The 21,257-nt window shown below is 31.1% G+C and overlaps 2 protein-coding genes and 2 non-coding genes across 16 annotated transcripts in view; 3 read left to right on the top strand and 1 right to left on the bottom strand.

Moving 5' to 3' along the window:
* The window catches only part of Esyt2 (extended synaptotagmin-like protein 2), a 37,422-nt gene extending 25,022 nt beyond the window's left edge, over positions 1–12,400 (top strand). For 5 of the 13 annotated variants that reach the window (XM_036377828.2, XM_036377827.2, XM_070110760.1 and 2 more), the window contains exons 3-12: positions 1,238–1,709; positions 1,862–1,903; positions 1,971–2,522; positions 2,591–2,761; positions 5,505–5,602; positions 10,506–10,554; positions 10,621–10,797; positions 10,865–11,293; positions 11,373–11,861; positions 11,918–12,398. In XM_036377828.2, coding sequence (XP_036233721.2) covers positions 1,238–1,709; positions 1,862–1,903; positions 1,971–2,522; positions 2,591–2,761; positions 5,505–5,602; positions 10,506–10,554; positions 10,621–10,797; positions 10,865–11,293; positions 11,373–11,861; positions 11,918–12,004 — 2,566 coding nt within the window. In that variant the 3' untranslated portion in view covers positions 12,005–12,398. Of the gene's footprint in view, positions 1–927; positions 1,081–1,237; positions 1,710–1,861; positions 1,904–1,970; positions 2,523–2,590; positions 2,762–3,820; positions 3,907–5,504; positions 5,603–7,113; positions 7,200–10,505; positions 10,555–10,620; positions 10,798–10,864; positions 11,294–11,372; positions 11,862–11,917 lie in introns of those variants that run through there. The other 8 variants (XM_036377831.2, XM_070110761.1, XM_070110763.1 and 5 more) reach the window with 6 other exon arrangements.
* On the bottom strand, positions 7,276–9,047 carry LOC106627760 (uncharacterized). The gene is made up of 3 exons (XM_014248015.3): positions 8,358–9,047; positions 8,057–8,240; positions 7,276–7,622 (listed from the first exon to the last, which is right to left on the bottom strand). Exons 1-3 carry the CDS (start codon positions 8,624–8,626, stop codon positions 7,473–7,475), a joined length of 603 nt encoding a protein of 200 aa, XP_014103490.1. The 5' UTR covers positions 8,627–9,047; the 3' UTR covers positions 7,276–7,472.
* Positions 9,408–9,514, top strand: LOC118683794 (U6 spliceosomal RNA). The gene has a single exon (XR_004979669.1). It is a non-coding gene; the product is annotated as a U6 spliceosomal RNA (small nuclear RNA).
* Positions 12,401–13,698: 1,298 nt separating the features above from the next.
* On the top strand, positions 13,699–13,805 carry LOC118683795 (U6 spliceosomal RNA). The gene has a single exon (XR_004979670.1). It is a non-coding gene; the product is annotated as a U6 spliceosomal RNA (small nuclear RNA).
* The last annotated feature ends 7,452 nt before the right edge of the window (positions 13,806–21,257 follow it).

Here is a 21,257-nt window from a genome sequence, read left to right as displayed (position 1 = left end):
ACATATTCGATAACAATCTGCTCGAATTTATCAACATTACTGAAACAGACTTTGATTTATTAGTATATTCGGCCAAAAGCTCCGTTACCACTTTGGAAATATTTTATGCTGCATCGGCTAGATATTAGATAGGTCCAAGTGGTATATCTTTGTTGCGGAGGATCAAGGCTAAATATTATAAAAAAAGTCTCCATAGGATAGGTCACATAAACTTTCTTCCAAAATCAAGCAAAGTTTGTTACTTTGTTTCTGCCACTAGTTCTCATATACCAATACTTCTAGTGATTTTTAATTCCAACTTTGCTCGTTAAATAAGTATATTTTTTACTTTTATTTACACGAAGTAAGTATTTCAAGGTCAAAGCAATGGCTACGAAAGGAATTTCTTATCGGTTTTGTTTTTATTCATTTATTTGTTTGGCGAGTATTATCACAATACGCTACGAAGTATGCCAAAGTCAGTTTTATTGTGTTAGGCACTGGGAGATGACATCATTATGATCCATATGTTAACAGATGCCCCTATATACATTAATACGAATTGTTCTTCGTTGTAGTGCTAATATATCTGAATTTTTTTTTTCGTTTTTTCTTTTATTTATCTTATATATACGATTTGTTAAATAATTGTTGCTGCTTTTTACTCTATGTTAAATGTTCATATGTATTATTATTATTTAGCGAGAGAATTTCTTGAAAGCTTCGCCACTGATGAATTCGCCTAACGCTTTTGGTTTTTATTAATGTTTATTATATATAATATAAATATTTATATGTTTGCGGTTATAAATAAATATATTTGCGACGCCGCACAGCTAGAGAATTTTAAAAAGCGCCGAACAGATTCCGCCGACAGCGGCAGCCGGCGGCAAAGCACGCCAACAGTCACACAGTCCGTCAGATTGTTTAGGCACAAGCGTACTTATTTCACATATTGTTGTTAGTGGCGTCTTTAATCGAAATTGCGTGACTCAATGAGAGCGTGATAACTGATTTGAGCGCTTCAATTCAAGCTTGCACAGCTGTCGACAGCCCAAGACACGGCACAGTAGATTGCGTGCACAAGAAATCAGCTTATGTGTAAGCTTGTGCTTTTTACTCTATATAAAAAAAACACTAAATTTGACTTGTAGAGTACTGCGCTAGCTTGTTGACTTCTTACAAATACTTTAATTAATAAACTATATAAAAATGCACCCTCCACATTCAACGAACTCACATACACTCTTCGTTTTAGCACCATCGAAGATATCCCCGAAGCCCAGGAGGTCAGTTCCACCACCACCACTGACCAAACAGAACCTGTCTCGTCAACGGCAAACGAGGAATACGACCCCAATACGCCCATACCCCGTCCACCGCTCGCCGAACTGACCGCACGCCCACCAACACCCGTCGATGAAAGTGAAATGGCAGCCGCTAGCAAAGAAGTAAATCCTGATAAAGCAGTCGCTACAACATCATCCAGCAGCGATAGCATCTTCTCCGTTATCTATACGGTTTTCAAGAAGGTCGCCATTGTGGGCTCCATCTATTTGGTTGGCTATATGGGCTGGAGTGTCGCGTGGCTGATCGCACCGGTGATCTTGTCAGTGGCGCGCGATGAACTACGCAAAACCACCGAGCATAAGCGCAATATTGCCAAAGCTTCGGCCATGGCCTCTGAGAAGGATGTCATACTTGCACGAATCGATGAGCTGCCAGCGTGGGTGAGTAGATACTCAAACTTGCAACTCGTTGCGGAATGTAGTTTTTGTTGGAAGAATCAAACTATCGCATTATTTTCTCTGTTGAAAAATCTTGTCCATAACTAATGATAACATTCTCTGCTATTTTTTGCTCTTTTGCATTATCTTTACAGGTCTACTTTCCTGACGTGGAACGCTGTGAATGGGTTAACAAGGTATATGATTCATTTTACCTGAAAAACACACTGTCCTAAAGCTTATCTCTACTTCCCCTTCTCTCAGATTCTCAAGCAAGTGTGGCCCAACGCTAATCACTACGCACGCTCCCTAGTCAAAGAGACTATCGAACCGAATGTGGCGCTGGCACTGGCAAACTATAAAATGAATGGCTTCCGTTTCGATCGCATCATTCTGGGCACGATACCACCACGCATAGGCGGTGTCAAGATCTATGATAAGAATGTCGATCGCAACGAGATCATTATGGATCTAGATTTATTCTATGCCAGCGATTGCGATATCAACTTCTATTTGGGTAGCATGAAGGGCGGCATCAAGGACTTCCAAATACATGGCTGGGTGCGCGTGGTCATGAAGCCGCTCATACGTTCCATGCCACTTGTAGGTGGCCTGCAGATTTTCTTCCTCAACAATCCGAATATCGATTTCAATTTAGTAGGTGTTATCGATTTTATGGATATGCCCGGTTTGAGTGATTTGTTGCGCCGCATTATTGTGGAGCAAATTGGTGCCGTGATGGTCCTGCCAAATAAGTTGCCAATAACTTTGAGCAATGAGGTGCCAGCGATTAGTTTGAAAATGCCAGAACCGGAGGTACGTAGCGAGGATCTAGGGTGTATTTGGAAAATGTGATTATTTTTAGTTTTTTTGTTGGTTTATAGGGCATTCTACGCATTCATGTCATTGAGGCAAAGGATCTCATGAAGAAGGATATCGGTGTTTTGGGCAAAGGCAAGTCAGATCCTTATGCAGTGATCAATGTGGGCGCACAAGAATTCAAAACGCAAATTATTGAGAATAATGTGAATCCCAAGTGGGACTACTGGTGCGAGGTAAGCGATTCTTTATTAATATTTTTCATATTTTTATATGTCTGAATATATCTGTATATAGATACTAAAATTATTTTTGAAGACTATATATAGTAATAATGAAAGGTATAAAATAACTAACAATAAAAAAAATGTACAGGTTTTAATACTTAAAATTGTTTCAATATTTTTTACCAAATTTAAAATTTTTCAAACATGTTTTAGAAATAAGTTATAATATTATTAATTATTATTTTTTTTAAGGAAAGCTTATTATTTTAAATATTTATTTAAACAATTACCAAAATTTTAAAATTATTTTTTTAAAAGTTTTTTTATTATTTAATTTTTTTTATAAATTTTGTGTTTTATTTTTCAAGTGTGGATATATTAATTATAATCAAAATTCTATATTATATAAATAATTATTTTTATTTAAAAGCAATTATTATTTTTTTATTTAAAAACTATTCTGAATATAAAAATTTATCTCATACTTTGTTTTCGTATTTTATTTCGTTAATATTTTGAATATTTTTTAAAATTTTTATAAGAAAATATTTTTAGGAAATTCAAATTTTCTGCTTAAAATTCCATTTTTTTATTTTTGAATTGTTATAAATATTATTGTATAAAATAATGTATTAATAAATAAAATATTACCTACATATTTACTAATTAAATATTAATAAGTCTAGCATATAAATAAATATTTTTTCCACGCACATTGAAAAAGCTGAGTTATCAAAAAATTATATACATTTTGCAAAATGTTTTTTGTTTTTCACGTTTGGCATGCATAACCAATTTTTGTTTGAAATTGTTTGAACACCTTCACACTTTTTCTCACACCCTTAAATGAGTGTTTTGTGAGTGTTTGCAAACTACCGCACCTTACTCTATCTACATATGTATTTATATTCGTACTATTGTTCTATCCTGATACTAATTTTTATTTTGTTTCATTTTTGGTTTTCATTTTGCATTTTCAAAAACCAAACGAATTTCAAATACGAAAAATAATCATCCAAAAAATATTTCAAAACATACTATCCACTAAACAAAAACTACATTAAAAAGGCTCAAATATTTGTTGAACTGGGTCAAAGTGTTGATTTAACGGTATTCGATTTGGATAATGGCAGAGATGATGAGCGATTGGGCAGGTAAGTCAACGAAAAACATTCAAGTAAAAAATTCTTTTAAAGGAAATGAAACAAATTAAAGCAATAAATAAATACTATAAAATAAATGAAAGCTATATATAAAAAAACATAATTAAATAAACAAAAAAAAAAAATTTTTAAGGAAAACAAATAAAAACAAGTAAGGAAGGGCTAAGTTCGGATGTAACCGAACATTTTATACTCTCGCAAAGTCAAATGCTACACTCGTTTGAGATTTCTTTGTGGATTGACTGATATTTTCGGTAGAAGGTCAACTATAGGCACTGTGGTCCACATATTATATTTAGTACTTAGGGGCTTGAACAGTTTTGGTTCGATTTAGACAATTTTTGGTCACAAGATGGCATACTTTAAACGTATTATTCACGCAAAGTTCTACCCCGATATAATCATTGTTGTTTGATATGCATAGTGGAAAGTGAAAGAATCAGATGGAATTGAAAATGGTGTTATATGGGAAATAAACATGGTTCGATTTCTCCCATTTTCGCACTATGACATAGAAATATGAAAAGAACGTTATGCACCGAATTTGGTTGAAATCGGTTAAGCAGATCTCAAGATATGGGTTTTCCCCTTAAAGTAGACTGTGCCACGCCCACTGTCTAATTTTGAACGCGGTTCCTATAAAGTCATCTCATACCATCCCAGAGATAAAATTTAATGTCTCTGGCGTGTTTAGTGCTTGATTTATCGCGCTTTAAGTAGTTTTTAACAGTACCGTGGGTGGAGTTGCCACCCGAATTCAACTATTTTCACACCAACTTCACCGACTTGCACGGACGGACGGACGGACAGACAGTCACCCGGATTTCAACTCGCCTCTTCATCCTGATCATTTTTATATATATAACCCTATATCTAACTCGTTAGTTTTAGGTGATACAAACAACCGTTAGGTGAACAAAACTATTATACTCTGTAGCACCAGGTTGCGAGAGTATAATAAATCAAAGACTGCAAAAATTACAAATAAAGAAGATATACTTTAATAAAAATATTTACTATAATTTTTTTTAACTATAATCAAATAAATGTGTCATCAAAAGTAAAGCACATTAAACATAAAAAATTTTAATAAGAAAGAAATTTACAAAAACTACTCACAACTCATTGAAATTCATGCATTGTTATTGAAAAATCTTCACATCATCACAACAAACTCATGTATACCTACACACATACCACAAGTGTCATAAGCATACCTTAGCATTTCACCCATTCCCTATTGGCTCCACAAACCCCCACACATATCAGTGTCGATAAGTGTTTACTGTAATTAACGTAAGTAGTTGGCTAGCTTCTTTTTGATTAAGTTCTATTATTTTTACACTTGAATTAACGAATTTCCATAATTCTCCATTCTTACCCGAAAACTACCGTAAATTGTCTTTGCATGCCGTTTTCCAACACTTTTTGTACAAAACTCCGTTACCTTTTGTGTTTGGTGTTACCTCAACTCTAATTAACACGAAGTACTTACAATTATAAATATGTCAACGGAGAGGCACGTTGTGTGCCTCCGTCAATATTCTTCCAACTTTAATCTACAGTTGCACAAACATATGTATTTGTAGGCCCCTGCCTTTGCTGACGGCACTTTGGATCTCAAGGCCGTCTTTCATCTTTGGGATTCAGATATTCCCGGTAGTCCGAACGATGATTTTCTGGGCAGGTTCGCTAATTGCCTTTAATGGAATTTTGTTTTGTGTTGTTTAAGTTTCTTTTGTTATCCCGTTATTTGCTTTAATTTGATTTCGTTCGCAGTGTTTCTTATTTTCTTAGTTCCAAAATAGCTACATATTTCTTACTAACTAATTTTTGTATAGAGCTGCTTATTACGCAAAGTTTTATTACGTTTTCATTACTTACCTTATTATTGCTTTTTTAAACCTAACCATGTTTTTTCTGTTATTATTCTAATAAATATTTTTTATAAGTCATGTGGTAAGAGATCATGCCATATTTATCGGCGTTTAGTAATTCAAAAGGAACCTTTCCAACAAAAACTTGTGCGTCAACACTCTCTTGCCCTTATACTGGCTACGTAAGATCAACTGCAGGGTGCTCAGTCTTTTCTCTATCCGTCAGTCTCTATGTGTCTTTTGAAACGCTATAAATTATACTCACATATCAGTTAATATGTCAATTTTGGTTTGGAACTTAGATACATAAACTCAAAAAGTGAAAGTTCCTGAAGTTCCATCTCAATTTTGGAAATTAGTGGAAGCGTAACTTGAATCAAGACTAAGATCACGATCTTGCCAAATATATTAGAGTGTTCTGCCTTCAATTAGTAAGGTTGACATATGTACACGTATATATTAAAGTAGACAGACAGATTTACTCAATTTTTGAGCAATGCGATATTTTTCGAAAGAGAAGTCATAGAAAATGTAGGTACATAACACGACTATATACATATCTATATAATACATAAGGTTAACGAATTTTCAGCGTAAGCTATCCAAACTCCATTAAGCACGCCTTAAGCAGACAAATTTACATAAGTACACATTCTTAAGAGTGGTCTGGGGTCGTGAAGGTTAAATCTCTTGAGGCTGATCAAAGCATGTTTTTTGACTAAGCTAAAAATGTACTCTTCCACCAATAGCCTGTATCCACATAAACACAGTCCACATAAATCTAGCAAACACCTACATATTATATTTAGCATGGCATCCGACCCTTTCTGTGTGTCAGCTGAAACCCGAGACTGCATGAGTTAGTATATTTAAGTAAACAAAAAACAACTTCGTCATTTATCCAAGCACACGTTCGTTTGTCCACAGTAGTCAAAGTAATGAAAGTATTATAGTAACACACTCTTTAATTTTTGGTAGAGTTCTTTGCTCGTTAAACTTATTCGAGAAATCTTTTTTATACTAATTTAATTATGTTTATGTGCGTCACTAGTAGTAGGAGTTGGTAGAGCAATTATGCAAATATTGTTCATAATATATATAACGGTATACTTGTGTATAACAGTACATGCAATATTGTGTTTAAAAAGTGTAAAAGCAATTGAGGAAAATATATCAAAAGTTGTTTGTTATTTCGTTTTTTTTTTTCTTGTATATCCTTCTCTCTCTCTCTTATTTCTCTCTTGCTCTCTTCAACATTGCTAAATTATGCTACGAACCGTAATTACAACCACTCCATCTCCCCATTCACCCGAAAACGCAGGCTGTGGTTGAGGTGACGCAACATACCTTCTTGGTGTTTAAACTGTATGATTGGGATCGCACCGGCGATGATGAATCACTTGGCAGGTTGGCAATTACTTATGCACCTAAACGCTCTTTAAGTAATTTTGAACGTTAGATTTTAACAATAGAAGTTCATAACTTAAAATTTTACAAAATTGTGTTATTTTATTGGTGATTTATTTAATTTAATGAACCTCAGTTGCTTTTCGAAATTATTTAATTTCTTTCATTTCAAATTTGAAATATATTTTTGACTGAAACCTCTCTCAAAACCGCTCGTTCGTTCTTAGCTCAATTTGCTTTTTGTCTTCTATAAATCTTTTTATAAAAATTTTATTAATTTTCCACCTTTGATTCCGTCTTCATTTCAACCGCTTTCTTAGGGTGGCCACAATGCAAGCAACGTTTCGTTGTACAATTCTTCTCAGTTTGCATATTTCGTGAGACACGTGGCACCTCCCAAGGGATACGTTTTTCCGGAATGGCCTTGAAAAAGAATTAGAATATTGTTTATATATGTTAAAGAAAGCGTTAGCAATTTTTTAGATACATAGTTTTCACCCTAACGGTGGGAAAATATTTTAATGGACAGAATCTTCAATCTCAATGAAAAAAGAAAAATTTGCCAACACTTTGTTGCCCAACTACGCTTTAGAAACATTTATCTATTGTACAATGACGGATATCCATTAAACCTACGATCTATGTTACGTTCTTTTGGTGCACTTAATTAATCTTAACTTGTATAGCACAAAGAGGGTTTTAACTTTATACAAGTTGTTTTTTTAGAAAACTTCAAACCATTTTCAATTTTTGACTTTTTCAATTATAAAAGTAAGTTATTAAACCTTCTACTTTAGCTGCAAAGTTCTTCTACACCCATTTCTTATTTCTCCTCAACTATATTTTTTTCGACTCACCACTTGCGTACGCTCGGGTCTGTCACTACAAGTTGGGCATCGTCGCGCTAATTTCGAATTCGGTGACTTCAAAACACTTGGTGGTTTCGTTTCAAGTTCTGGAGATGTTGGTCCATATATGGTAATCAGTTTCGGTAGACTCGAATATGGGCGTGTTTCAAATAATTTTTCGCGGTTTAAAAAACTGTAGAAATAAAGAGATTACATACAAATATAAAAATACAAAAGCTCACTAGTTTCTGCAATGATACATAGAAGCCATAATATTTGAAAGACCTTTACATTCGAAACATCTACTCACTTGGGTCGTGGGGCCAACCACAAATCCGACATACGCTTGGTCTTCATAATATCACCTAATTTCTGCAAGAGGCGCACATTCTCAACTTCAATGCGTTGCAGACGCTCCCTCTCGTTTTGCACCTTCTTCGGCTTGAGTATGACATGAGAATAAATTGGTGGCGTACGCATATCGATGGCTGGTTTGGCTGAACGAAGATTGGCTCGATGATGTTCGTAACGTTGTTGAGCCCAGGGCAAATTCAAAAGCTTATCGCGACGTGAAATCATTATGAAGTGTTGTTGTTGACTCTTGTTGAGATGAAGTGCGTTGTTGAGGTTATGTTGACACGTTGGATTAAGAGACGCTTTACACCCCAAATGACGATGTGTTTGCTGTGTAGTAAATCAGCTATGTGTAGAATAGCTTAACTAAGAATTAGCTGCAGACACTTACTAAATAAGTATGCGCTCTAAAGTGGGAGGAGGCTTATGGCTTGTTTATGCTGTTGCTTAGGTTGCTTTCTCTGCCTCAACGGGCAGGTAGCTATGTGTTTTTAAATGTATGTATTTTAAGTAGTCGCTAAATACATTAAATTGTGTGTGTAACTATGTATGTGATATTTTGTAGTTATGCTAAGCGCTACCTGGAAACCAGTGTCAAGGACACCATCTTTGTGTTTGTTAATTGATAGGTAGGATTCACACTGAATATGTATACTGCTACAAATCAAACATAAACGTAAAATAATATTTTTTAATTAAGTTACTAAACAAATATGATGTTTAACCTTACATTCCTTGTGTACCGGCTTCGTATTGTTTTACCTAATGACATTCATATCGACAAAAACTTACATTTATTCGTGTGTTTGTTCGTTAGCTACACATAACGGACTCATCCTAACCCCTAAAAGACGAACATAACTATGTAGTTCAGCATCGCAGCAATTGCATCGGTGCATGCATTTCTGTTGCATCTTTCATTTACTTCTTTGCTAAACTGTTTTAATTCTCATGCGCTTTTTCGTCAAAAGGTCAATATAAGTACCAACTAAAATGGCATAAATTCGTTCTTGCTTCGGCAGAACATATACTAAAATTGGAACGATACAGAGAAGATTAGCATGGCCCCTGCGCAAGGATGACACGCAAAATCGTGAAGCGTTCCACATTTTTTTGACAAACCGAGCTCTCTCCATTTAATGAATGTAATATGTACTACACAACGAACAAGTTATTAAAAATATCAATAGAAGAAACAAGCAGTCTAAATTGGTAATACTTCGAAGATATAGCTGATCTTTAATACTAGAGATGTATTATTTTCGACAAGAAAGCGTGTTCACTTTAAATTAGAATATCTCTTCAAGAGCTCAAATACTTTGACCCCCAAAATACAAAAAAAAAACTATGTATTATTCACGTTTATAACGGTGGGTTTCTTAAGGACGTGTGGTAATATTCTTTGAATTAAAATCCAGCAACAACAACGTATATGCAATAAGGAACACCAGTTCTACTTTAAAATAACCGAATGGAAAAGGACTTAACTTAAGGACGTGATTCAGCGCGCCGTTTGTAACATTGGTTGCTTTCTTTTGCTTGATTTCACTAAGAGCTGTTCTCCCAAAACCAAATGTTATTGGTGGGTCTACTTTTTTGTCTTTGCTATAAATCATCAGATCAGTTTCCCTGGATCTTGATTTATCATATGGAAATTTATATACAAAGAGCACTTCCTTGGAATGAGTATACAATGAAACATTTTCTTTTTATAGTTCCGAATGGGCACCTAGACTGCGGTCGCTAATTAGAAACATGTATTTCTTACCTGCGAGTAGCTTAGCAACATCTTGGCCTAATCTACGATAATTTTTGTGGTCGCAGTCGTTGTTAGCGCCTACGATTCCGCATTGATCTCTGAATTGTTGGTAGGTTGCTTCATTCAACCATCAAGTTCCTGTTATTGCAAAATGATAGCAGAGTTAACTTGTTCCTCAAAAATTAACTAGAACAAGCCCAAACTATACTACTAGTCAAAATCATTGAGATCATTTTTGTGCGAGTTTCATTTTTTTAACACACTTTGATTGATTTCTTGAGTTCATTCGAAAGTTTAAACTATGTATACAATATTGCCGACACTAATATTTTGTATAACTTCTAGAGCTACCATCGAGATTTTCAATGTGATCAAGCGCGGAATTGTAGACACGGTAAATACATTAAAAAATAGTGTCAAATTTCTGTAGTTTTTAACACATATCTATTTATTTATACAGTGGCTGACATTAGAAGACGCTAAACATGGTCTCTTACATGTACGCATGCAATGGTATAAACTGACTGCTGATCCTAACGATTTACAAGCGGCGATATTGGAAACCAAACAGTTGCGCGTAACTTCCATGAGCACTGCACTGCTGACTGTCTTCATCGATTCTGCCAAGAATTTAAAGGTAATAATAAGTGTTTTTCTAACAACCATACATACATATAAATATCGTCTACACTTCTCCTCTATAGCAAGCTCGCACCAGCTCCAAACCTGATCCCTATCTAATTGCCATGGTTGGCAAACATAAAGAGCAGACTGCCATGATTATGCGTGATGATTCGCCGGTTTGGGAGCAGGGCTTCACCTTCCTCGTGAGCAATCCGGAAAATGAGTCGCTTCAAATACGCATTGTTGACCAGAAGACCGGCAATGATATTGGCCAGTACACTTATCCGCTAAATTTATTGTTACCCAAAAATAATATGGAGTTGGTTTCACAACCTTTTCAACTGCAGAAATCTGGACCCGAATCGAAATTGATTATGTCGCTGTCTTTGCGCATACTCAAGCCGGCTGAGATACTAGAGGAGACTGAGCAAAATACTGGTTCACCAGATTCCTCAGCTGCACTAACACGATCAAGCTCATTGAAGACGCCCACGCAGGAAAGCGCTAAGGTAAATATACATAAATATATTATATTTAGAAATATAAACGACACTTAATTGAGCTTTCTTACTTTATTTCCATGATTAGGATCTACAATCACAAACTAGTCGCATTTCGTTTGAATCTCCCATTGCAGAGGAGCAAGTTACAACAATGAATGCCTCACCCGCTGCCACACCTTATTCAGCTGCCCTCGAGTCGGGCGAAGCGGTGCTTACTCATCGTATGCTCGATTTGACTAGCTCTGCCGGTGAATATGGTCTAGGTCGTATACAACTTTCCATACGCTATAGTGTACAACGTCAAAAACTCTCCGTTACGGTGCATAAGATCATGTATTTGCCATTACGTGATCCATCTAGCATACCGGATCCCTATGTAAAACTTTATCTACTGCCAGGTCGAAGCAAAGAATCGAAACGTAAGACGATGGTGATCAAGGACAATTGCAATCCCGTTTATGAGGCGACATTTGAGTATCTCATTTCGACCGCTGAACTCGCACAAACCGAACTAGAGGTGACGGTGTGCTCGCAAAAGGGCTTCCTCTATGGCGGCAGTCCCATTATGGGCATGGTAAATGGAAATGACAGTTGATGAAAGTCAAAACTAAAGTTTTTTTTTGTTTTCAGCTTAAAATTCCGCTTAACGAGCCAGAGATATCCAGTAATGGCATAAACTCATGGATGGATCTGCAGCCGGAGATAAAGCACGATTAAGCGTATGGTAATGTGCTTTAAGATATTTCTTTTAGCCGAAAAATGGTCATACAGTGGTACTTCACTTCTCCAAACTTATTACTCTTTCAATTTTATTAATTTTTTTTATGTCACAACTCTCTCGACTGTCTTGTATGTAGTGCCTATCGTATCAAAAAAATAATGTATTATATTATATATATATATGTATATATTTTAACAAATAGGAATATATTACATATGTAAATTTGTGTATAAGGCCATTCGAAAATCAAAATGTAAAGCAAGATAATCACAAATTTTCAAAACATACTATTACTTTCGTTTTTAATATTGTATTTCTCATAATGTAGTTCTATTATTTATAAAAGAAATTTTTAAGCTAATATGCATTTAAAAAAAGTATAAATAAAAAATATTCCGAAAAAGTTTTGTATTAAATTAAATATTTTCGATTTTAGTTTATTTATATTCCATAATAATTTCGCTGATTTCATAAAATGTTTCCTTATTTTCGAAAAGAGCTTAAGTTAGAATTTTCTAAATTATACTTAAACGATAAGTAAATAATTAACTCCTATTATTATACTGTGTTTAAATAATTATTCCTAGTGTCAAAGCCTAACCTCATTAAAATTTTATTATTTTTTACAATAATACACTACTATGTGCCTTCTTCACTGCTGCGTTGTAAAGCACAATCTTTTGGGTATACATACTATTTAAATCTATCAAAATAAATATGTATTCGCAAAAATTCAGAAAATAATGTTTTAAATGTTTGTTACAAAAATTAAATAAAAGTTAATATAACTGGAGATAACTGTGAACTAAAATTAATAGTGAATGTAAACCAAAGAAATAAACAAATAAAATTACTTCAAAGTGTCTATGTTTAATAAAAATATTCAAATTTTTTGCCAACAATAGTATTTTGAAATGTTCAATTCGTAGGGGCACACCTAGTGTGAAATTGTGAAAAAGATCGATCGTTAGTTTATAGTATTAAAAATATCATACTAAAATTTCAAATCGTTATCTCAAATAGCTTTTGACTTACACCCGTTTAATGGGTAGCCGCTCAGTTGAATCCGCTTCATGAGTTTATCTTTAAACAGGTTTTTCTCGAAATAGCATTTTTCGGATTTGCTGCCGTGATAACTCAAAGACAATCAATATGAATTTATTTTCTGTTGGTTCTGTATATTATATAATACTATACACAATGACCTATCAGTTATCAAGAATCGAATCTGATAAAAAATCGAATTTTGACAGACTAAAAACGACGAAAATTTGGGGTAAAATACAAAAAAATGGCGCGCTCGGGGATCTCATATATGTAACTCGAACAAAATTTTTTTTTTTGCAATTTGATTATTCATTTTTGAAACATGCATAAATATATATATATGTTTTTTTTTTAATTCTCAAAAATCAACGTTTTTTAGGCTGTCACACAGGCTGTGCCTCTTACAAGCATTGACTTAACGTAGTTTAAAAAAAAAAAACAAAAAAGTAGTTCTTTGTGTTTGCCGACATACTCTTGGTGCACCCTCTATAAAAACAACTGTTCACTATTTCAAGTGTTCCCACTCTTCGCATCTGTCAGTAACGTCATTCCGCTGATTTTGTTCGTTTTCATGTGTCTGTAATTCGCAAGTACTTTTTCAATACTTAGCGAGTACAAATGCAGTTATGAATGTTTAACATTTGTTCTTGCTTCGGCAGAACATATACTAAAATTGGAACGATACAGAGAAGATTAGCATGGCCCCTGCGCAAGGATGACACGCAAAATCGTGAAGCGTTCCACATTTTTTTGCGAAAGTTTTGTTGCATTTAATATACCATACATATGTAGTTCATTAAGGGGTTACAAGAATTTCGCGACTTCAAAAAAAATTAAAATTTTATTGTCTTATTTAATTCTATAACATTTCTAGATATTGTAATAAATTCTCAAGTTGATCCGAGTAGTAGTTTTCAGCCATATAGTCTTGAAAAGTTGTGCGCTCGAGGTTAGGTATATACTCACTTAAAACTTTAAACGCGTTTTTCTCAAATCTGTGTGTTTCAAAGGCGATTGTCCAGTTTTCTAATTTAATCTACAGGATCTAGAACGAAAAATTAAATTTTTGTTCAATTACAACTATTAAAAAAAAACGTGTAGAAATGTTTACTAAACTGTGTATTTTTTTTAGTTGTTCTGCCAATATTCACTTTTTTTGTTTTTCCTTCATTCAATACTTAGTTTATGGTCTTCATTAAAACACGTATTTTTTTCTTTTTACTTTTGTTGATCCTGTCAGAAGTTCTGCTGACAACGCGGCAGCACCTTTTTTCGGAGCGACTGGCGGAAATGACGTGGTAATCTTTGGAATAATAAAAAGTTTGAATAAAATATTTAATTTTTTATATTAAAACAAATTATTGAAAATAGACCGTTTTTACTCGAGGAAACCCACGTAACGCTTTAATTTGTTTGCCGTTTATGTGAATAAATCGTTTCATATGTATGCACGTCTTAGGTAAGTAGAGCGGCTGTCTGACGACACATCTTAATTTTATCGTAAATATTTTCCATTTATTATTAATTAAATGAATTTTTAGAAATGGTTAAATAAGAATGCTAAGCTTTAAGGGTATTTAAGTTTCGTAGATATGTATACATATGTATGTAGCATAGAAAAATCTTCGTACAGAAAATTTTGCGAGAAATGTGAAAATTAATTTTTTTCAATTTTTCAATTATATTTCTGAAGGTAAATATGTAATAGAAATATAACTAAAAACGCCCAACGAGTTTTTCGTTTGTATCTTTTACTTTTTTTATTTGTTACTTTTTTATCATTACAATTTTAATCATCAATACATCAAACACCAGAAAATTTTTTAATTGTGTTTTGCAATCCACCTAGAATGTTTTAATTACATAACATACATATATGTTTGTGTAAAGGAAATTACATGTATATGCTTATTAATATGTTTATGTGTTTATATGTATAAGTATATTTTTATTGATTTTTAAGCTTTTTTTGTTATATCTTTTTATTTATAAATATTTTATTATGACAAAATATATTTTCAAATTGGCTCTTTTTTTATTTTATAGCGCTCAGAATTATTAAAAACAAAAAAGGTATTTGTAGTGATGCCATCGTTTAAAAAAAAAATATGCAATATATATTAATAATTTAAATTTTTGTGCTTGCAAATATAAATTGCTGGACATGAGTACCGACATATAAATATGTAATACTAGGAGCGCATTTGTAATTGATTTTTTTTGCAAGTTAGATTTTATTCAAATTAATTTTATTTTAAATTTTTTAAACTATTGTAATTTCGTAAAAATAAATTCTTAAAATATTTGTCATTTTTAAACATATTTCGTCCAGCTGAACTATAAATAGTTTCAATACATGTGAACATATATTTTTATGCGTAATATAATTTAGCATTTTTAGTTGTAGTTTTTAATTTTTCATGGTGCAAAATTTCAAAAAAAAATTTTTTTATTGCGTACAATATTTTTGTTATTACAATAAAAAAAATTATTCATATACATATGTGTGTGTATATATATATATCTGAAATCAAGCACAGTTTATTTTTGTCTTACTTAGGTTTCAACCCATATTTTCACAGATTTTTGCATTTCTAAAGTAGCTTAGTATATTTTTTAAACTGAAATACTTTTCACCAAATTCAAATTAAACTTTTTTTATTCGATTAAGAATTTAGTTTGGTTTGCATTAAAATTTATGAGTATTCAAATAAAAATTTAATTTTGGCAAAGTTTTGAAAATTTCGCCAATATTTTTGCTGCTTTCAATTCGTATAAAGTCGTAAAATAAAAAAAATATATAGAAATCGAAATTTCTAAATTAATTTTTGTTTTTTCCAAATAAATTAGTAATGCTTATATTCTTCTTAAAAGGAACTTTCTATATCATATGTGTTCATAAAACAAGACGTTATTAACTTTTGTTTTTTAATTCTCGAGAAAAACAATAAATAATGTCAATTATCAATAAAATGCAAAATTTGCAAATGTTAAAAAAAATTTAAAATTATGGTTTATTTAAAATAATTAATATGTTACTGTTTTATTTGTAAATATTACATGGATAAAAAAACAAACCTTTTTTTGTGTTACTACTTTCTTGCTCAAACTCTGATTATGGACATTGAAAAACCCAGCAATTTTTATTTTTAGATTTTTAAGATTTTACGAACATGAAAGAATACGAAAAAATACACAAACAAACTTAAAGAAAAATTTCTCTAATTTTTGGTGTAGGAGCAATTTAGCATGCAGTATTCAGACCCAAAAATCGTGTTGACCGGTTTTATGTTTAAAAGTCAAGTTATCGATACAACATACTCACTCATCCGTTGAAAAACAAAACTATAATGAAGTATTTGAGAATTATATTTTTTTTTTGTTAAAAAAAACGCTAAGTAGCGCACAGTTAAAAAAAAAAAACAAATACTTATTTTTAATAATTTAAAAGTTTTCTTAAGTCATGTTTACATGCAATATTTTAGGTTTTTTTATTAACAACTATGAAAACATTTTTGCAAGCGAGCTTTTAAATTGAAACACTTTCTTTTATTTACTTGCTTATGTACACTTTCATGTAACTTATATTTTATAGTGTTTTATAATTCTAAAATTTATTTCATATATTATGAAAGTAAGACTTGTTGTTCAGTTCTATTTTGTACCCTTAAGTGTCTTCGTTGGCGAAGTGCATTCTTTCCTCACCTTTCGATAATCAAATTCAATTCAATTTTTTTCTTTAATTATTCTTCAAGGTACTTGGAATTATTGTTTGTCCTTTCACTTATTTTTTTTTTGTGTTTATAAAACAATGGACACAATGTTTCAGGCTTTTGGTTTTCGACAATTTTTTGTTTCCTAAATAAAGATTCTTATTTTCTTTAGATTTTTGGGAATTTCATCAGGTTTTTGCGTCTTTTTAGCAATTTGCTTTTATTCTAATTTTTTCTTTGCAAAAATCAATATATATTTTTTTAAATTTATTTTTATTGAAAAATGAAACTTGATTTATCATCTTGTTGCTTTGCTTTTTAACATTTTTCTGCAACGTCTGACTTCTTTTTGGCTTGTATGTCAATGAGCGCAGGAATTTTAGTTTGTATTCCCAAAATATAGACTTAAGCATATTTTTATGTAAGCTTACATTTATGTAAGTATATATGTATGTATGTATATATATGTATATTGCCAATTATTTTTCAGCATGCAGTTTATAAATTATTTAAGCTTAACATCTTAGCATATATGTTTGTTTGTATTCACGTATATAAAATTTTAAAGTTGTTTTTTTTTTTTTAATTTTGATAGCTTAAATAATAACTGTATGTGCATATGGTATATTGTAGGTCACACATTTTTGTATATATGTTGCATTTATATTAATGTTCTACTGAGGTAGTTCTTTTCGCTTACACATTTGTTTGCTTTCGTTCTATGTTTTTCATTTCTTCTCTGCTCGGTTGCCTGTTGTTGTTGCTTTCGAATTGCCTGCTTCCTAATATTTTAAACTCTATAAACTACTTTTTATTTTATTATATACTTCTTATGTTTTTATATTCTTGGTTTTCTCCATTTTCATTTGCATAAATGAAGCACATTAATTTAAAGCACATTTAACATTTACGTTTTACTTTTAAAGTTCAATTTCCCTTTCGAATTTTTAGTTTTTTTATTAATAAAATCTTAAAAATATATATTTTTTTTTGTATTTTGAAACTTTATTCTTTAATTTTTTAGTTCCAAATTTTTGTTAATTTTTTTTCCTTAATTAAGGTTTAATATACTTGTATTGTTGAGGAACTTACGTGCATGGTTTAAATTATACTCGCATAAAAATTAAAGAACAGTTATATTAAAAAAATTTTAAAATGTATCTTCTGAGGCTCCTTGCAACGAAAAATATAGGTTCTTAGTAGCTAAACAATTTTTGGTTTATATATTTTTTTGTAGCATTAAGTGTTAATATTTAATAAAAAGAAAAAATCGGTTTCCGTTCAATATTTATTTTTAGCATATTTTTAACGATTGCCAAAGTTAAAATTTAATATTTATAATCAATAAATTTAAATAATGTAGTTAATTAACAAATATATTGCGCAACAATTAATTTAGTTATTGACAGTATATTTATAAATTTTTTGAAGCTTTCAAATATTTTTGGCTTCCAAAAATATATAATTATTTGAAATTCAAGAATTTTTTTCTTTTTTTTAAATTTATGAACAAATTTTTAAGTCAAAATAATTTTTTATTAAACACAAAAAAATCTTCCATCTGGATTTCAAAATTTATTGCATTATATAATGTGCGCTTATGGGTTTTGTATATCGTTTATTGGAAAAGGAGCCTCAACATGTATTATTATTAAAACAAAATATTGTTCTTACGGTTATTTATGTTTGCTGACATTTTAAAGCAAATTTGTTTCATTATGATTTTTTACTTCTACTTGTACTTTTAGTTGCGATTTTATTAGGACCATATGAATTGCAGACCTCTTTATATATGTCATAAAAAAGCCTTCCAATATTTCTTAACAAATATATTTTTAATATATTTCTTATATATATATGTTTTTTATTTTAATTTCAATCACTTAAGTCTAGATCCCTTACTTCACTCACACCACACCTGATTTTTGTAGCCTCCACTTTTGTAGTTGACGAATTTGAAAATTCTTATCACTTTTCATTTGTATGTGTGTGCCTATTTCATATTCTCCACACATGCATCACTTTTCGTTTGCTCTTTCCTTCCTTTGCCATACCACATATTCCATATGCGTTTGCGGACCAATTGTTAATTCGTGAACTAAAGTTACTTTGGTAAATTTGAAAATTCTAAATCTTAAATATTAAATTTCAAAACACAAAACTCAATTTTTAGTTTAACTGCTCAAAATGAATTCTCTCTTATACACTAATTCCTCTCTCTTATACACAAATCCATTTATATATTTTTTTTTCTTGCTTAAAAATGTGCCTTCTTTATAATTTCATAAATTTGTTAGCATAACTACGCTAAAGAATATATAGTAAGTGAATCTTAAAAACATCTAGAATTCTACAAAGAATTAAAATTCAATTTTCCTTTCTTAGCTCTTCGTGAGTTTTCAACAATTGTCAACTTTGGGTTGAGTGTGCCTTTTTATTTTACAGTGCTATCCCTGTGCGAAATTCTGTACTTATGCAAAGCATGTATTGTTTATTTTACAGCGTGCCATACAATACCGCCTGCCTTACATTTGCATTACCAAAAGTAGTTATATAAGTAAGCAAAAGTAAAAAAAAAAAAATAGCTTCAATGCTTCTGGCTTCTGAGCCATGTGTGTAAACTTTCTCACTCTCGTACATTCGTACTCTCATAATTTATGCAAATTTTCAATATTATTTTGGATTTAATGACAAGTAATGCAATGCTATAATTAAGCCACTTGCTTATCTTAACCTTTGCGCTCATAAATTTAATTGCAATTTTTAATTGTGTTCCTACTGGGTATATACTATATAGAGATTGTGAAGTTAAGAAAATTGTATTTTCGAATTATTTCAATAATAATAGCTGCATAAGCCCACACTGCGAGTCTTGCATACTTTTAGGCGTATTAAATTAAATATACTGCTAAATAATTTTTAACACATATAATTTCCTTTTTCTTTAATTCATGCCATTTTTTTCAATATTTGAACCAATTCATTTTACTTAAGCCCAAAAAAACGTTTAACCAACTAATTTTGATATTAATTTGAACACAAATCGTTACATAACAATTAGAGGTACTTAAACTTCAAGAGCAAGAAGTCCAGTTCAAAAAAAATAATAATAATTATATAATATTAAAAAAAAGGAATTTAATGATCGAAAACAACAACATTAAACTTGTTGTAATGTAGAAACATCAATTAAAGTCAATTAAAAGAAAATCTTGCTATGGTAATCGAAATTAGTGGAATATACATATGTAAAGACGGGTATTTTACCGTTATATTTACAAAAGGTCGGGGAAAAACTAATTTTAATGACAGTTAGCGTAAGTAATGTCAAAATTTAAGTTGTAGTTGTAACTCAAATACAAATGGATAGTTAGATAGTAAATATGATATATATAACAGTAGTTTTTCGACTTTTTTTTTAGTACTACAGTAGTGTCTTATTGTAATTGAACTGGACTTACTTTATATTTTTGTACTGCAAATTCCAAATCACAAATGAGCTGCTAAAAATTTAAAACTTAGCAATTACAAAACTACTTTTTTTCGACTAACTAATAAAAAAAATTGTTTAGAGTAAAAAAAGAGGGACCTTCAAAAGGGTCAAGTGTGTAAAAACGCCTACTAAATGCGGAAAATTGAGTATGTAATTAAGCGTGTATACAGTAGAGGCTGTAATGTCAAAATCATTTGAAAATATTTTCTAAAACTACGTTTTTTATAAAAGTTGGTGATTCCATAGCGTTGGAAACCACTTTTTTGTTCAACAATAAAGAGAAACTAAAGTGTTTAAACGACCAAATCCATAAGAGAGTAAATGCAAAGCGTAACTAATAGTCAATAAAACAGTAAAAGCATAGACCATAAATTAAAGCACTGAAAGTAATAAAACTCAATAGAATCTAAGTTGTTTTGATGTTTCATATTTTAAAAGTATTTTTTCATCGCATTAAATTACTAAAATTAAATTTCTATATATAGCGTATGTACACGTGTTTATGCGTGTGTATCAGCATGTTAAATTATATATGTATGTATGTACATATTACAATAAGGAAAAATATATTTGTTATTATACATTTTTCTTTTACTATACACTTTTCTTTGTTTTTTTATAATATGAAACCCGTTATAAATTTCTGTCGTTTGGCTGTTTGGTTGCTTGATTGATTATTTTGTTATTGTTATATGTACCCATTTAATTATTTTTTTCCAGTTGCTGTTGCTTTGTAGACAATTAAAATAAAAACTTCATACAATTTATTTAGGTTGCAAAAAGCAGCTTTACATTTTCATTGATCTTTTTTCTGCAAAGTATTAATTTTGTTAAAAATTATATATTGTTTACAAGAAATTTTATATTTTGTATGTTTACTGCTGGATTACTTTGCGCTAAACATATTTTTATTTATGAAATTTATTTTAGAATGTAAAAATGCTTATTTTTTATTGTATTACTCATGAAATTAGTACATAGAAATTATTAAAGAAT

Source organism: Bactrocera oleae, chromosome 2, assembly GCF_042242935.1.
Source record: "Bactrocera oleae isolate idBacOlea1 chromosome 2, idBacOlea1, whole genome shotgun sequence".
NCBI classification, from domain to species: Eukaryota; Metazoa; Arthropoda; class Insecta; order Diptera; family Tephritidae; genus Bactrocera; species Bactrocera oleae.
The sequence above is the reverse complement of the archived record's forward strand: the minus strand, read 5'-3'. Positions and strand labels throughout refer to the sequence as shown.

Coding starts and splice junctions, on each gene's coding strand:
- LOC106627760 (XM_014248015.3), bottom strand. CDS start 8,626: ATGATTTCACGTCGCGATAAGCTTTTGAATTTGCCCTGGGCTCAACAA. Junction 8,241..8,357: donor TGGTTGGCCCCACGACCCAA/GTGAGTAGATGT, acceptor TTATTTCTACAG/TTTTTTAAACCGCGAAAAAT. Junction 7,623..8,056: donor GACCCGAGCGTACGCAAGTG/GTGAGTCGAAAA, acceptor TTCTTTTTCAAG/GCCATTCCGGAAAAACGTAT.